Source organism: Tauraco erythrolophus, chromosome Z (assembly GCF_009769465.1).
Source record: "Tauraco erythrolophus isolate bTauEry1 chromosome Z, bTauEry1.pri, whole genome shotgun sequence".
Lineage (NCBI taxonomy): Eukaryota > Metazoa > Chordata > Aves > Musophagiformes > Musophagidae > Tauraco > Tauraco erythrolophus.
In genome coordinates, this window is record NC_141496.1 from 78,571,553 (window position 1) to 78,589,902 (window position 18,350).

The following is an 18,350-nucleotide window of genomic DNA, read 5'->3' on the forward strand; positions in this document are numbered from 1 at the left end:
TCTGTGTTATGACATAGGTAACCTAAAGCACATCCACGTTCTCTGTCACTGATGTCAACAGTCTCGGACTGACCCAAATCTCTGCTAATGACTTCCCTTCCCCTCCACATTGGAGTGGATGCATGCAAGCTGCCTGGCTGGCCAGATGCTCCATCAGACAGCTGAAGGACCTGGAGAGGAGCAAAGATCTAAATGACCTGCACTATCACATGCTGCTTCCTTTGTTTTCCATTTCCACTCACTGCCAGTAGCTCTTTGCTATGCATGGACCAATCTGCAAAGCCAGATTTGTAGGTTCTGGTCTATCCTAGCTGATGCTGTCCTCTCATCCTCTCGATCCATCCCCTTACAAAGAGCACTTCATAGTCTAATTATCTAGTTCTTCCTCTCTGTGCTTCCTGAGTTCTGTGAGCGAAAAGAGTGCCCATTGTTCTTTGGGCCCAGGGAAAAAAAATGCATATTTAGGAAAACTGCCTAGCAACTGCTTTCCTTATTGCAAGGAGAGAGGCCATTTGCATAAGAAAACCTCCCAGCTGGAAGCCTGCAAAGACTCTGCTGGGAGCTGATTCTGTGACCAGCCATCAAAGGAGAACTCCCGCTTAGTCCTGGTCCCTCTGGGTGGCCTTTCTGAGCTGTCCCCACCACCAGTGCAAGGTTCACCAGTGCTCTGGGGCAGCCAGGAGCTGCCGCTCCCATTTCTGGCTGTGCTCACAGTGCTCCCAGAAATCTTCTTCTCGTTTTGTTCCCACATCATCTTTTCCTCACGCTGTGCGCATCACATATCACAAAGTCAACAGCTTCAGCTGCTAACCTTTGGAGTGCTGTCATTTGCTTTGCAGATTTCCTGCCAAAAGTGACAATCTGTAGCACTACAGTACAGTATCTCTCTCTCCAGATATTTACGCATGGTTCCTCCCCACAATTAACTAAACGGCATTAATGGTCTGCACAAGGACCTGGTCCAGGAAGAAAAACCGCAGAAATCACTTCATTGTTTCTCTTGCCGTTCTGTGCCTGGTCTCTAGAAAACGTTGCGTGTAAACTTTTCACATTCTAAAGCCCTGGACAAAACGTTGCTTTCAGTAAAGTCAACGGAAAAAGCCTCCACCAATATTCCAACTACAATCCAGCAAATTGTGAACAGGGTTGGGATTGAGGACATGGCCCTTTTATGTGCTAATCATCTAACCGGAGGTCAAATCATTTCAGCACCTGCAAAAATGGCTTTGTAGGGCTGTGCTGCTACTTAATGGAATGAGCCGATTTCGATCAGAGTTCTGCAAAGCTCTCCAAATTGCAGTTCGTAAAGCTAATTTCAATGTGTGAATCACTGCTTTCCTGCAATTTATATCCATATGTGTGGTTATTTTTGAGAATGATTCAGTTTTGTATATATAATTTTAAAAGGACTTTTTAAGTTAATGAACATCTGTGCTAAGAGCCCCTCAACAGAAAAGCTTGTGTCAGCCACCGGTGATGCTGACTGTGTAAACTTCCTGCTATTCTATGGGCGTACATATAGATCCTAAGGCTCTTACTGACTGCATACAGCAGGAGCAACCCCGCTGAAAACCACACCATTAAAACACTTTAAAAATGGGGTTGGAAACCCAAAATTTCCATTCATTTGAAAACTGTAATATCTGTTTTATAACCAAAATGGGACCAAACAGTAAATTCTCAAAGCTTTTAACAGAAGCAAACGGAGGGAAAATTTCCGTTTGAAAATTTCTAAACACTTTTATTAAGTTTTTGATTGACATACTTTCAGAGCTTTTAGCTATAAGGCAGTTCGACAACACTTCTGCATTTCCTGGCAGATGCTTCTAGGTGCTGCTTCCTGGCTGAACTTATTTTCTCAAGATGCACCTATTTCTTGACATCCTGCATGAGAATCACACTGGAGGAAATCTAGTGGGGGCGGATTTACAAAGGAATAATTAGACACCCATATGCAATGGGTAATCAAGTAATGGGTCACAGAAGCAAGGTCACTCTGCTCTAGTTTGTCTTTTAATCAGCTCCATTTTTCAACCTAGTCATAATGTTTTTCCGTTTCCGCCCTCTCTGTGCTCTTTGATCTCACAGACTGGAGGAGAAGAATGTGCTCCAGGAGCCATGGACCTGGCCTCCCACTTGCACATTTCATGCGAGAGAGGGCTTAAATCTGGCAAAACAAAGTATGTCACAACCTCCCAGGTAAAAATCTCATCTTCTGTATTACCATCTTGTCACTAACCCGGCAAGATGGAGTTTAGTAAGAACTCGCTGTTAAATGCAGCACACTACACGTGCTGGACATCTAATGTTCCTTCTCCCAGGACTAATAGGGAAAACTTGCTTGGACTTCCCTCTTAGGACCTGTGTCAGAGAAAACAGATGGAAACAGAACTGTAAAGCAAATGACTCTGATGTGAAGACGATGAGAAAACTTCACTTGGGAAGTGACTAGATATATAGCCATGCTAAAAATGATGGAACTGTACTTATTTGAGACAAAGCTGAATTTGGCCTCTCTTTGTAGAACTGAGCAGGTTAGAAAACTGCAATTCCGGACAAAACACCAGCAGTCAGGGATGTGTAACAGCTGGGGAGAGAGCATGCTTCCCTCACACAACAGAATACACTCTGGCATGGGCAAGTAGTAACAAGCATCAAGCCATGCTGCTAATCCTACAGCATCAGGGCAACACCATGTCCTTGTGCATACAAATTTCTAAATGCTGACATTGTGGTGACCTTTAGGAAGCTCCTCAAAGCCCTCTAAAATCGTTAGGCCTAATTCTGTTTACGGTTATGTTAGTTCTGAGATACTGCACTGACTTCAAGGCAGCTAGTTCGGATGTACTTGTCTCTAGCTGGCCCATTATTTCTTGTATTGTTTCCAGTTGTGTGAAATCATCTGCGCACGTCCTCCAGGGCTGCTGGAACCCTCTGTCCTCCCCAGCACTACACATGATGCAATGAGCCTCTGACGGAGGAGGAGAGCCGAGAAGTCCATGTAGGGAAGCAGATAATTTCCTTTTGAGCAACGGATGCAAAAATAGCAGCTAATAAAAAGCCTTCAAACTGTGCCTTCAAACTGTGACAATTCAATACACACACCTACGAGGATGCCTTGACAAGCTGCTTGACTTCTCAGTAGCTCTTTCTTGTTTTCTTTAGTGCAGCCTCCTCCAAACTCCCCCACACAGGTATTCATCTCTGTAGTGACAGCTGAGACCTGCAGGTGTTTGCTGCTATTGCCCTTTCAGAATAGACAGACACTTGTTCCTTACTGTAAACATTTGTATGATGGTGCTTGCCTGGCTAGTTACAGCCCAAATAATGATAAACCAGCCTTTTCTTTTTTTAGCTCCTTGCTGTCATGCATTAATTCTCTTTGCAAATAGTCATTTGGTACTGGAAATAGCTTAAGCGAGATCACTGGTGATTATTTTACTAGCACTATCTTTTAGCCAATGCTTCATATAGTCACCAGAAAAGTGTGTTAGGCAGTTGTCAGAAATACAGCACTCTACAATATTAGGCTCACACACGAAGGAAGGACCATGCCTAGTGGGCAAGATGCTCTTTGCCATTTCACTACTCCAACACTCATGTTATTTCACTGTCTTCAACTGGGTACTCTGGCTTTGCTAAGCAACAGTGGAGACCAGAATTGGGACTGTTTGCTGAGGACTATAATATTCCCAAGTGTCAAAATGGTTTCTCAAAAGGGTTTTTGACCTTTTTGTGTAGAGAGAAGGTCTGAAAGATAGATATTTTTAAAATTGGCCTGGAACAGCAAATTGTGTAATCCTTAGTTTTTCCGGAAGACTTCCTGGGAGGCTAAGTGTAATAACTTCTCACGTCTTAACTGAAAGTGCATGGAAACTATGTTTTAAAAAGACATCCTTTCCCAAAACACTCACTTAACGTTAACATTAAATAGAACTGATCAAGAAACAAAACATTCAGAAACAAAGCCACAAAAATCTAGGAAACTTACTTGCATCTTTTTCTCACTCTCTCTACTGTTTACTTTTTGGTGCCATGATTCTGTTTCTTTAGTTCTTTACTCACCACCAAATTAGACAAGACCTGAATTTTAACTTTTTTAAAAAAGCAGGCCCCAAAGAAGCTAAAAATAAAAGAGAGACAACAGTCTTTCTTAACCACTAGAGGTACAAAATGTGCCAGTAGGAACTGCAAAGTCATTCACTGAGGGACTGAAACCAAAAACTCAAAAAAAAGGCGACGTTCTTGATTTGGAAGGAGTGGAACATGACAGTGGTCCAGGGCACTGTTTGACAATACAGTGACTGTGTGCCAATGACACAAGCTATGCGAATCTACGACGCACCACGCAGCGCATTTTCATTAGACGCTGGGAAGTACCTCTGATCCAAGAACCGGCAAAATCTCATTTGGAAAATACTGCTCACAGTCCTAGTGATGTCTGTACCAGAAAGAGACACTGAGACTGTTGTTTCATACACTGAAAGTCATGGGAGTAGACCACGATGAGGAGAAGAAAAACGAATAACCTTTTCTCCTGACAGCGTGCCTTCTTTAACCCTCCAGAACAGCCTGGGAGGAGAAAGGAGCACTTTTTCTAAGTACCCTTAAAACATAAAGACTAGGAAGGGAGGAGAATAATAGGATGAAGTGGGTGTACATTGGTCATGAGTTAACTCAGGTTACTGTCACAAAAGCAAATTTGCAGCCATTAGGACAGTGAGGTCGTGGAGCAGCCTTCCAGGGAAAGCTCTGGCAGCAGGTTCCTACTTATTTGCAACACCCGCTTTGATGGAAGGAGCTGCGTGACAGGACAGGAGTGATTGAGGAGTCAGAAATCCAACCTTCAGAGACACAAGACTGCTGCTACCCAATTTGATGGCATACCTGAGAGACATTGGAGAAGCCTGTCAGGGTTTTGCAGGCTCCTCCCTATTTATTTATTTAACTAAAGTTTTTCTTCAGGACTTGCATTGGTCACCTGTATTTTTGTTTCCCCTCATGCTGTATGACCTGGCTCGGGGTCAACTTTGGTTCCCACACTACTGTGAGGCACTGAGGACAGGTGACAGGGCCAAATGGGCACTGAGGGGCGTCACCAAACCCCAGTAATGCCACAGGCTGGTGCAGCTGGCTCGTGCATTCATAGCATTATACAGTTTTCCAGCTCAGACAGTACTTCTCACTGAGACAGACTGATAGGGCTTGCTGTCACCTCCTGTTGTGTGCCAGGTGTGACTGACTTCCTAAGATCTTTCGGGAATTTTCTCCAAACACAATTTCTTTTTAGAGGTTTAAGACACTGCTGTTACCCTTGATATCTCCTCTTTTCCCCTGGCAGACTGGAATTCTTATGGGGTTTGGTACTTTATATTGAAGGGGTTAAAATGTTAATTAATGAGTGTTGGGGTTTTCCCTGTGGCTTGAGGAGGTCTGAGGTTCCTGTAGGTCCTCCTACCCTTAACACCTCCTGCATGTCTTCCTGCAAGAGTGGAAAGCTTGGGCTCAGTAACCTCTGTTGCTTCTTCGAGTCCTACATGCTATGCTCTCTTTAAATAGCAAAACATAGTACAAAATACGCAGACGATTTTAAAGAAAACCGAGTCACTGGATTTTATACTGAAACACATCCTCTTGGGTTCTTCTATCTCACCTATGCCAGAAGTGAATGAAACTAATTTGTAACTTAACGAACTTCTCTGTCTCTTTGGGGTGAGTTGACCCTAAAGGAAGACAGAAACCTCACTAATAGCCCCAGTCTTTTGACAAATCCTTGCATGGTTTGTACAAGCAGAAGAAAGGAGTCCTTATTTTCTCCACTGTTCCTTGCGCTGTTGCATAAAGGCAAGCAAGTTATACAATAGCTAAATAGGGATTACACAACTGAGCTCCATAAATATAAATCAGAAACAGAGTCTCTATCCTGCACTGGACAAACTTTAAAAAACGGAAGGGTGAATTTCTGGTCCTAATGAAGTTAATGGCAAAACTCTTGCTTACTCCAGTGAGATCACAGTTTCATACAAAACCTTGGCTCAAGTCTTAGTTGGCTGACCAGGATGGATATTTAAAGCATATCCTTGTTAAATTTTTCCAAGTACTGGGATAAGACAACTTTCCTTTTTTTTTTTTTTTTTAGGTTTTGTGTGTTTTTTTCAAGCTCTTTGGTTATGATAAGGAGATGCAGAAAAGTATTTTAAGACCAAGTACTGAGCAGCCACTTGCAAACCTGAACTGGAAGCCTAAAAAGGGCCTGATATACCATTTCTGACTGCAAGAACAAATATTAGCAAAGTAGTTGTTCCCACGCTTCAATGTCAATACTTACAGCCACTGAAAGCTACTGCTGAGTCATGCTGCTTGGGTATCAGAGGGAAAGATGGGAAACCCTGATCTGTGGTGGCTGGGACTCCAAATGAGGAAAAACAGACATCGACAAAACAAATAAAAGCCCCTAACGAACCTAAGCTCTGCAAGTAAATAACTTTGTGAGATGATCCACTGTGTTATAAGGACTGCAGTGCAGCAGAGTGTCACTGGAGCTGTTTGGCACAGGGACCACACTCATTACTTGACAGTTGCTTTAGTTTGGCCTGGGGTGGACAGCAGTGCTGGGTAAGAAAAGTCATTGCAGTTTCTTCATGTCCCTGGGCTCATCTGGTCTGACTGTTGAAAACCATTGCTGTTACACTGAACGCTACCATGAACACCAGGGCTCCCCCCACCCACAAGATTCTTGCCTGATGAAAAAGAAATGCAAAAAAAAACGGAGGAGAAAAAGGAGAGCTTGTGCAATCAGGGCCACGCATCACATGTATTCCCAGCCCAAGGGTTATTTCTCTCCCCCTCTTCCCTGAAGCATATCTTAACAACTGAGCTGATTCAATGCAGAATGTCATTAACAATCTAACGGTGCACAAGGACAGAGGATCATCCTTATCTTACAGAAGCAAGCTATAAATAATCATCTTGGGCAAATCTAACATCCTGACAGGGTGACAGGATCCCAAAAAACTGATTCCAGTGTATTAATAAACATAAATGCTGAACCATTTCTTGCAGAGCTTTGTGGAGCTGCGTAAATCCTTCCAACAAGCATCAGATAAAGCTGTCGAGGTTGGGATGAATTGCTTCTATGTATGTGATTAAGCATAAGCAGTTAAAAAGACATAGCCTGCTATAAACAATTAGGTATGGTAGGTCAGTGCCATCCCAGTGTCATTGCTGACAGTTTCATTACTTAGGCCTGCCACAGATATAATTCTCCAGGCAACTGTCTGGAAAGTCATCATAGCCTTGACTGTTTCATGACCATCTTCTGACCAGCCCACATATGGTCCAAGCAGGGCAGGCCAAAGTCTCACAGGTTCAACTGTAACTTCCAACTATTATCACTCTGAAATATGGTGGCACAGCAGGCGGTGGCTCTATCCCTCCTCTGCACCAGCTAGAAGCCAGCTGGAACATGGCGGGCCAGAGAAATGGTCCTTCTTTTTTTTCTCACTGTTCAGAACAAGTGACTACCCAACTTGAAGTTTCATACCCAACCATCATACTGCAAGCTTATACCATCGATTTGGATGGAGCCATGCTACTTTACATCTTTATTCATCCCTTCTGACACTTTTCTACTTTTCTTCCTCCATTCACACTCGTGTCTTTTACTAACACCTCTCTACACTTATCTGTCCTGCCTTATTCATTCCCTCTCGCACATCCATGATTGCACTCTCTTCACACTACTCCCTCTTTCTTCTCCTTTGTTACACCCTGGACTCCACAGACCCTCCCTTGGCCTCAAAAAAAAGTAATGAAGAAGGAGAGAAGAAAGAAAGAAGAGAATTATTCTATATAAGAGGCAGTGAGAAATGTAGTGTACCTCTTGAATGAAGCCCTTTGAGAGGCAGCCAAGGACTATCCAGAATTTCCTTTGGTGAGCCCCTGCTTTCTCCAGGTCACGGGTCTTACTCTAAATTTGTGCTTCACTGGGTAGAAGCTTTGCTTGAGTGCTCATGTGTAAGACTCAAGGATTAAACCCAGAGGTACATAAGCAGGTAAGATGACGTCAAGAGTCAGTACACTATCACATGCCCACGCCAGGCCTCAGTCATTCCCAGGAAGCCTATACAATTACTTAGCTTCCACCCCTTTTGGCAGGTAGATTTTCTGCAGCAGAGAGTTATTTATTTTTTCTAAAAATAAGCAGAGCATTTATTGTTCAAAAATGTTGCCTCTGACTGTCAAGACCTTTGCAAACACTTACTATTAAGCATGGACACTCATTCTTAAGTGTAATGATGAACATGGTAAACAAATCCAGCCTCACTGAAGCAAAGAACAGAGACAAGCCTCCAGTCTCAACAAGTATTGCTCATACTTCAGATACAAAATCAAGAAACTCTGGCCTTTGGTACTCACTGGTGTCCTCGCAAACACAAATAGAGGCAGTTATTACCATTCTGTATATTTTTTCAAGTTCTGAATTGCAGTCATGCTTGTTTTACGTTGACCAAATAGCTTGAAGTGCCAAGTTTCCAAAACGACAAAATATAAGAGGAAACCGGCTGATATGTTTGCTAAATACTAGGTTTGCCTCTTGAAAGAAAAGACAAAGAACAAGAGGAGATTGTTCAGTGAAATAACGTTCAACAATAATTTTTGTGTGCAGCTTCCTCTGCCCTGTCCAGCCTATGCCAGGCGTAGAGACAATCTCCTTCCGGGCATCACGCAAACACTGACGCTGAGTTGACACTCTTCTTTATGGACACAGCAGCCAAATTGGGTGGCTAAGAAAGAGGCCTTCATTTTATCTACAAGGAATTCACTAGCAACAAGTCATGTGAGAGGTAGAGACAGAAAATGTGCTTAAAGATGCTGAGAGGCTTGCCTTACAGGATAAACTTAAGGGTTTACAAACTAACAGCTTGTCCACAGATTGCTCTCCTTAAGCCACAAACACCTGATAGCTTCAGTTCCAAACATGAAATTACGAACATGGTGGCAAACAGCAAATGCTACCACCTATATGACTCGCCACATAGTACAAAGACAACATCAACAACAGCAATTAATGTACACAGTCCTGTTTATCCTAGAGATCCTAGAAGCCCTTTGTAAACTTCAGAGATAATTTTATGGCAACCAAACTCAGGGAAAGTGGCCTCAGCCAGAATGAACAAGCGTGATGGGCTACTCTTACTCACCACAAAACAACACTTCAACCATAAGCAGCAGGACTAAAGACCTGGCTTAAGGCAGGTAAACTTACTGACAGCCTGTCAGGTGCTGAATATATAACAATTTCTCACTTAGTCTCTTCCTGAGTAAAATAACTGATCCAGCGCTACTGTCCAGTACTTATACCTCCTCTAGTAAACTGCAACATTATAGGATACCCAAACGTTACAATTTCCATTTGTCTTAGCAATTTGTAAGAACATACTTTAATAACTTCAAAGTGTTGGGCCAAGTTTGATTACCCACTTTTCCTTTTTATCTGTTGCTGCTTCTTCTTCACTAAAGCCAAGCAAACATGCAGAATTTCTGCCCAGAATAAAAGACCTTTCTGTGATTTATTATTAACGTATATAAAGAACAGGACATGCCAATTTTACTCTGATTAACTCTCTCCACATTTACCAAAACTTTGTAACTCAAAGCCAGGTTCTCCATATCTCAGCCTCTAAATTACCTGACAGACAGATGGTCAAGTGTAAAAGCAGAAACAATCACATCTATGTCGTAGGAAGGCTGAACAAGACCTAAGTTATTGCCAACTACAGCGGTTCACTTACCCTATAGTAGTCTGTGCTGTACACATCTCTAGACATCCCAAAATCCCCAATCTTCACCAGTAGGTTCTCACCAACCAGGCAATTCCGAGTCGCAAGATCCCGATGCACGAAGTGCTGTGACGCCAGGTAAACCATACCAGCTGCAATCTGCTGGGCAATGTGAAGCATCTGGGATTGGGTCAGCTCAGCAGGACGGTTGCCTTCTGCCATCAGTACTGCATCTGGTCCATGTGCCCTGCACCAAAATGCAAGCTGATTAAGTGATAGGCCACTTGTAAGCCAGAGAAATGAAAGGCATTAATGAGTCTAAAACCACACAACTGACTTACTCAAATAGAACAACAAAAAGGGCTACAAATTAACTGGTGAAATGGGGGAAAATTTCTATTTTGGCTTTTCTCATTTACTGTTTTCCTTCACTGTGTGAAAGACAGGTGGTGTGAAGAGCGCTACACAATAGGTGATATATTAATATATTACTCAGGGAAATAAGGCGTGTGTGTTCATCACAATAACCCTCTGTCCGAAACCACCACCCTTCTCCTGTTCTGTTATAGTAATCTTTTCTGGAGAAAGGCTGGCAAATGTAGCTCTTTGCTAACTGAGGAAAACTTTACCACTCTATAAGAGAGAAAGTCAATAGAGTGAAAGGCAATGAAGCGGCATGCATAGCATCGCTTTTCCTATGACCAGCGTTCCTTGATTTGTACAAGGAGATAGGCCATTGACCTTTCCATCCTCTCTAAAGAAGAAAGAGCTAACTTCCTTCTCAGATGCCATCTGAGAAACGAGGGCAGCACGTTTAGATTTACACTTCTAATTTCCAATCCAAATGCACAGCAGGAAACTACTTTTGCTTATTTCATCACCAAGGGTGAGTCCCACCTGATATGGAAATTCTTGACAATAGAAAGAGGACACAAAATACACACTATTTGGAATAACTAAACAGCTTCAGAAATACGAGCTTTTCAAGACCCAGCAAGTCCCTAAGACGCAACAATCAACTAATGAGAAACTTGTATATGCTCCAGCAGAAGGAGAGCCGTTCTGCGTTTGGAAAGTCCAGCAAAGTACTGGAACACATGTGCTTCACCCATGTTAGCTCTGGTATGTATGTGTAACATCATAGTATCTTGAAGATACAGATATAGACATTCCTATACACAACACTTTACAGTAAGCATTACTAGCTAATCCTGATACAGTTAATGAAGTCTTCTGGCAATCATTCCTCATTTGATACACCCTACAATATTCTGAATATCCTTTCCATTCATTCCATTACTTTGGGTTTTCAGAAGCCCTTTTTATTCCATTCCTGCAGACTGCTCTTTCTAAGAGACCATCTCTCCTCTTCCCTTTTCAACTTTTTTTGAAAAATACTCTAGAACTGATTTTTATTTTCTCTCAAAAGTCCTTTCTTCCTACAAAAAGGAGTTTCAGAGAATCACCTTTCTAAACAATAGAGGTGAGGCCTTAATTCAGCCCGAGAGGAAGGGCACAGGAGTTTGGAAAAGAGTTGCAAATTAATAAAAATCTGTGAGATCAAATCTGACACTACCTATTAGAAATATGATATTAAAATTGCCCCAAGGGAAGAACTCCATGAACGAAGTGACAGATGTGAGAAAGAAACGAAGGAGGGCGTGTAGCATTGCTGGGACGGCACCTGGTCCCAGGCAAAGAAGGCTCTGCCACAGGGTACCTACAAGAAGCCACTCAACTCATCTAGGTTGGGGAAGAATAAATGGGAGGATATGAAATCTCCAGCCAAGACTCACAGGCAATTTCCTATTGAAAAGCACTGTACCTTTTCATTGCATGTTGTTTTTTTTTTTTTTAATGACTGCCGTCAGGCATGAAGCCCTGAGTTGCTAAATTAGAGAGCTCTTCATTTTTTGCTAGCTTCCTTAAGGACGTGGTCTGTATCCAATGAAACTTTCGAATTATTCTTAACACTCCATCCACCTCACTTGTCCTCTTGGCGCTGGCTGTACACGAGATGTTCCTGTAACAGCCGGGAACATTGACAGGGGTTTCTCCGGGTTCACATCAGCCCCCACTAGCCAGAACAAGCGCAGGGCAGGCATGAATTCGAGGCTGCAGTCCTAGATCTCGAACAGCCTTTGGCTGCACGCAGACTGCAAGGCTCATCTGGGTTAAATTTCGGATTCATTTTCCCCCGGCAGCCTTTGGTGGCGCTGCAGGGTAAGGAATACCGGCCCCGTACACAGGCCCCCCCCCGCCCCCCGACCCCGCGCCCCGCGACAGCTCGCGCTGCAGCAAAAATGGGAGAGGAAGGACAAATCGGGGCTTAGGTTTAACAGCTTGTCCCAGCATAATATTCTGATTATGTTCTGACGGCAAGGGCTGATTAATAATTTTAAAAGAAGAGAAGACTTAAAAGTAGGACATATACTGCCTGCTCAACTACCTCTCTGTAGGTAGTTTTTGATAATTCAAAATCAGAGTTTGGAGGTAGGAAAAGGCCCATCAAAAAGAACCAAAGAGTAAATATTTCTTATGAAATAAGAAACTATTTATTATCAGCTGTGAATCTGGCTTCTTCCAATAGAAACTCAACGCTCTGAAAACGTACTGAGATGACATCTTAGGAAACAGCAGTTCTCTCCTGATCCACAGCAGAGGACCAAGCAGGCAAACGTAAATGCCTTGACATGACTCTGACAATATACTTAAATTCTCTGCCAGAGAGACAATCAGTCTGGGAAAAGAAGCAGTGTTTGCTCTGCATCCCCAGTTCAGGCCCTGGACTCCCTGCCAAACCTGGCAGCCCTGCCAATGAGGGAGGATGCTAGATGATCTCATTTGCTTTTACGGTGTGGCTATTTGTTCAGCGGAGATTAGAAAGACAGCAAACTCATTTCACATAGGATATCAAAAACGCATAACCGGCAACAACACTAGAAGTCACTAGCCATTTCAGTCAGATAAAAAATCTGAACCTATTTAAAGGGACGTCAGTTTTGATTGTTTTACAGCTTTGTCACAGATATCTTTCCAAAATGGTGGTACTCCTAGTTATCTTCGGCAGGAGAGATCTCAGTACCTTGAAATGCCTTTGTGACATCCTTTGACGAAAATCACTCTGAAGACCTTGAAAGAGCAGTCCCTTATGCAAATGTATTTTTTACACAGGAGCAAAAGCTGTCTCTTAACTGCTTATTTTTCTGTCAACGAGTGCAGGCCAGTGGAAATGGCACATACACAAGGCCACTGTTCATAACTTCCTGGTTCATGAGTTACCTATTATTGTGAACCTTAGGTATCATCTATATATTTATAACTGCTTTACTGCCAAATTTCAATTTCCAATGCACATTCCTGACAGCTTTATGAAACAAAGCCCTAATTCGGACCCCAAGATGTAGCATTTTCCATTGCACTGAAGTTTCCATGGCTCACAGTTTTCTCGCTTCAGATTAATGGCAGTCTTTCCAAAACACTGAGAGGAGGGAAGAGAAAAGGGGTTAGATTTCAAAAGCTCTTAGACGCCTACAGATAGCTATAGGTGTTGAGTAGGATCTTCCCAAGTGCTACCAGAAAGCCTGCAAGAAAATTATTCCTACTGTTAAGATTTACAACCAGACATTTCAGAATACACTGAAATATATTGAAAACAGTAATTCTTTGGTTCCCATTCCCTTGGCGCAAAGCATAAGGCTTCACTCAATGGTGCTTGAAAACAGGCAAAGAAACAACGAGCTCCACATCCCAGCAAAGAAGACGACAGTAGTATAGATCTGCACTCCTAGGAGTCAGCATTTTCCAGTAGTAGTAGTTAATCTGACATTAAGTATCAGTAACACCTACCTTCTCTGCCCACTTCTGGCTCTCCAGCACAATATGTATTCGTGGATTTACCTGAGGAATTTGTTAAGATCTCCGTGCTTCATATACTCAAAGACCATGATGAGCGGATCGCCCTCGACACAGACGCCGTAGAACTTGACAATGTGCTCGTGTTGCAGGTTAGTTAGCAGCTCTGCCTCGCGGTGGAAGTCCTTGCGGGCATTGTCACTGGCATCCTTCAGCGTCTGGCGGAGAAAAAGAAAAGGTAAGAGATGTTTGCAGAAAGTATCAAACATGTGGCATGGCAATGTAAGGGTAAGATAAGGACACTCTACTGCATAAAGGATGGAGGAAGTACCTTCTTTGTAACTCTTTTAGAAATGCAGATGTGATGTTTAAGTGCAATTAAATAACGGCAGTACAATTTTCATTGTCCTGCCACATGTCATCCCAAACAACGATTTTTCTTGTAAGAGGATGTAGGAATACTCATGATCTTACTGTGCCAAGTGTTTTCCAAACACAGAACAAACAAACTGATCTTATCCAAAAATATACTAGTGCACAGCTGGTTTATATCCTTTAGCATTTAACTCAGGCAAACCCTAGTATCCTGTTGGTATTTACCTTTCTCGTAAGTTCTTTAAAAGGAAACTCTGCTTGCTTAAAATACTTACTGGGAACGTAGATGCATTCTTTATGTATTACTAATGTCGCTGTTGCTGATGTTGGCCCCTATGGTGTGCTATACATTAGGTAGATTTATACAAGGGTACGTCCCTGTCCCTGGACCAGAACTTACAACCTGAGACTTCAGCCAGAAGCTCCTTTGAAATTCAATAAATCTACTCACATGCCTAAGATTGACCATATGTATAAGTAACTGGAGGATCAATCCTAAACTGATAGATAGAAAGTAGATGCAGATCAGAATTCTGGGGTGTCAGTTTTCCTCACCCCCTTTTATTTATACAGCTCTAAACTCTCGCATATTTTCATTTTAAAGAAAATATATCAACACTGGATCAAATAGGAGGCTTAAATGTCGTCTAATGAAATAATGCTAATTCAGCTGCCACACATAGGCAATTTCGGATCTCTTCTTAAGAACTACACTTCCTGATCAAGGAAACACTTTCAGACACCGAAAAAAACCAAATTCTGACACCAATTAAACGAGGAATAATTATAATTGACAATAAACCACTACTAGGCTCTACCTTCAAAAGGTACAGTGGTTGCACTATACTAATTCAAACAATATTTTTAAAACAGTAAGAGAAAGATAGCAAGTTACCAATGTTCATAAATTATTATTCACAGAAACTGATGTCTGGGCTCTGTACCTCTGGATTTTAACTATACCTAGACTTAATATAAAGGAAGATGAGATACAAAGTAGTGGCTTGGTTTTAACTAAAGATGCTTTTCTCCTGGCCATCTAGTCACTTTATTTTCTACCCTGAATTCACATACTGAGCATGAGACCAACCACTCTCATCAGAACCAACACAGAACAAGTTGATACTGTGCAATTATTCTGCCAACAAATCCAGTTTTTAGCTGCAGTAGTCATGGTTTGTTCAAGGTTTTTCTTTAATGGAGACAATTCTGTCCACTTTTCTAGTATTATGTATATGCATGTGTGAAGAAGGGACTAAACAATGACTGTCGGAGAAAACACTTGCTTGACTTGTGAAACTACAACCACAGCTCTTGAAAAATGAACAGCGACCATAAGAAGGTCCAGATGTGGGGTAAAGGAGCAGGGCAGACTGGATAACCATCCACCAAATTCTGTATTTCAGGCTTTACGGATCCCAGAGGCAATAGAAATCAGTCATGCCATAGATGTCTCTTCCCTGAGGGGACCCAGTTATGAATCTCATGTGTCTTCAGGCCCAGAACCCTTCTTCCACAAGTTTTATAATAATGATGCAACAAGAATATTGCATCATCAAAGCTTCACAAGCTATGATATCATAGAATCATAGAATGGTTTGGGTTGGAAGGCACCTTAAATAATTTATGCTAGTATATATATTCTACATTAGTATACACAGTTATATCGTTTAAGGTGGGTATCAAATTGGCTCCCCACAATGGTCCCCACACAAGCACATCTGAACCAAGCGAGGACTGAAATTGAAATGTTTTCCAACGCTTCCTGACTCTGGGATGATGCTTTAACATGGTACAAGCATCAATCCACAGTCCAATCTACGCTATGTAATGAAACCACTGGGAACAATTCTGTTGTCACTTGAGTTTCCTCTGGTGGTTTCATGTATAAAACAATTGGACTGTAATTCTTCTCAACAACAGAATTAGAAAAAAAATCCGTATAAAAAACATTTTTAAATAATAGCAACCTGGAAAAAAAATTGACAGGGAGAAGCATAGGCTGATACTCTTTCCAGCAGGCTCTTTCCCTGGAAAGACAGTAAAAATGCTGACAGCTCTTCCCTGTGAGGATGACATATTTTATATTTCAGAAGACGCTTTTTATCTCACAGAAACAGCAAAATTATCATATGACAGAGCAGTTGCCATGGCAATTACACATTTTCTGTCAAACAGCAAAATGCAGAAAGGTCTAAAACTCAGGTAAAACTCAGGCAGGGTCTCTACTACCAAGGGGCGACTCGAATTTCTGTCACCCACCATTGCAAAACCCCTTTTTCTTTATTTCACACAATGCACGGGACAGACACAATGCATGAGAGATGGCTGACACAGGCAAGGAGGAGATGGGAAAGTGAAAAAATTAGCAAGCATGTAAAATTTACATAGCACTGACATTGACTAATGCATTTAGCTTATTCTCAGTGCAAGAGAAAAAAATGGAATCAAAATAAAACTGTAAGAGCATAAAGAGAGAGAAAGACTTATTCATTATTATTATCATTATTGACAAAAACGCCAAACCTCTGCATACAAAGCACTCTCATCAGTCAATAGGTCTTCTTCCCAAGTAGGAAGTGAGATACAACCACATGTACTTTCCAGCCACTCAGGCCAGCAGCTAAAGAGGAGGGACACACTCCCTTGGGCAACACAGGGACTCCTTGGCTGTTACAGCAGCTCCATGACTGCTGCGTTCATCCTTGTGACAGCCGGACCGCCACCCCACACTTATTCTCCTCCACAGAGTCCTTGCCCGGGTTTCCAGGTACCACCTGGTCTCTGCAGACCTGTGCTCTGCAGTGAGCGCACACCGTCAGCCCTTTAGCCCACCCCGACACCACTGAGCTGCGCTCACGGAGGAGTCAGAGCAACAGCAGAGGGATCTGGCTCTCACCAGGATCAGTGTGACTTGCTAATGAAACTCTCACGACAACTGTCCTTTACATTGTTTCAGCCTTCCCCTGTGGAATCCTTACTACTGCTCCCCATCACCATACGAGAACCTAGTGGTGTATTTCCTCGGGGAACAAAGGGGTAGTTTTGACCCTTCTCTGAACCGAAGACCCGAAGACCATTTCTACTGCAGGTGCTGTAGAAATGGTCTTCCCCTCATGCCCATGGCAGTCTCCTAGCTGAGCACAACCCTGGAGCAGCACAGGGTGAATTCTCCTCCACCTCCCAGGGCAGCCAGAGCAGCTGCTAACCTGTGCCCTGACAGTCATCCTCATCTCCAGCTCTGGCCTGCGCAACACTATTCCTGGGGATCCAACCCTATGGGGAGACTGTGTCAATGCAGACATGAACAACCACTGCGGCACGGCAAAATGGCCTGAAGGAAATGACAACTTCTCCTTCCTCCATCCTCTGCTCTCTAAAAATGCCTGCAGCAAACGGCGTACCGATGTCACGCACAAACCCAGCCTAGGAGAAGGGTACGACAATGCCCACGCAAACAGCTTGACCTGTGCTTAAGCTCTCTGCTCACAGAGTTTGACCCATGGAAAGCATTTCCAAACACTCAGTGCTCCCCTCAAAGAACCTGATGGTTGAAACAGATTTAAACAGATTGTCTTTCTCTTCCAAGGAGCAAAAGCTCAAGTACTTTCGGTTGTTTATGCTAAGCCTGATTTTTTATCTTCCCAGATTCTTCTGGGCCTCTTAGCTCCTAAATAATTTGCTGCAGCAACGTCAGCATTTCGCGCACCAGCCAGCTGAAAAGGAGAAGGATGCGTGTTGAGCCAGACAGTGATGCTCAGGGCCAGGCGCAAACTGCGCAGTTGCCCAGCAACCGTTGGGGCAGCCATCAGGGACCTCCAGTCATCCTGATCTACCCCATGCAGGTGAGACCGTGCCTCCTTGCTGCCAAAATCCCCCTGGCACTGCCTTCCTCCTCACCAAGTACGCATTCCCGTCGGGCTCACCAAATGTATTTCACAGAGACAGATGTGCTGTGGTTTTGCTCAGGGAAGATGAAGCTCTCTAAAGGCCTTGCTGTGTGCTGGGAGGAGCTGCTCTCCACTGCTGCCATTCAGGTCTGCTCCTCTAAGACTTAAAAACCAAAAAAAATCACACATTTTCATGGCCAAACCCTCTGCCCAGCAATGGGGCCTGGACACAGTCCTCTGGCTAGCTCTGGACACCAGTGAGGTCCTACCCCTTGACCTCCACTGAGACTGAAGGACACCTGTGAGCTATGGTTGGTACTACAGTGAAAGAGAGAAGCGTCAAGCAGTTAACATCTCAGTTATATGGATCAATCCAATGGCACCGTTCGCCAAAAAAATCACTCTTTGACAGCAGCCAGAGTCACATCTTCAAGAGCCTATGTGAGAC

The 18,350-nt window shown here is 43.0% G+C and overlaps 1 protein-coding gene across 4 annotated transcripts in view; it reads right to left on the reverse strand.

Moving 5' to 3' along the window:
• Positions 1 to 18,350, reverse strand: part of NTRK2 (neurotrophic receptor tyrosine kinase 2) — a 202,918-nt gene that overhangs the window by 29,327 nt on the left and 155,241 nt on the right. For all 4 annotated transcript variants that reach the window (XM_086628706.1, XM_086628705.1, XM_086628704.1 and 1 more), the window contains 2 exons: positions 13,683 to 13,855; positions 9,795 to 10,029 (listed from right to left, as the gene is read on the reverse strand). In XM_086628706.1, the coding sequence (XP_086484832.1) occupies positions 9,795 to 10,029; positions 13,683 to 13,855 (408 nt within the window). The remainder of the gene's footprint in view (positions 1 to 9,794; positions 10,030 to 13,682; positions 13,856 to 18,350) is intronic.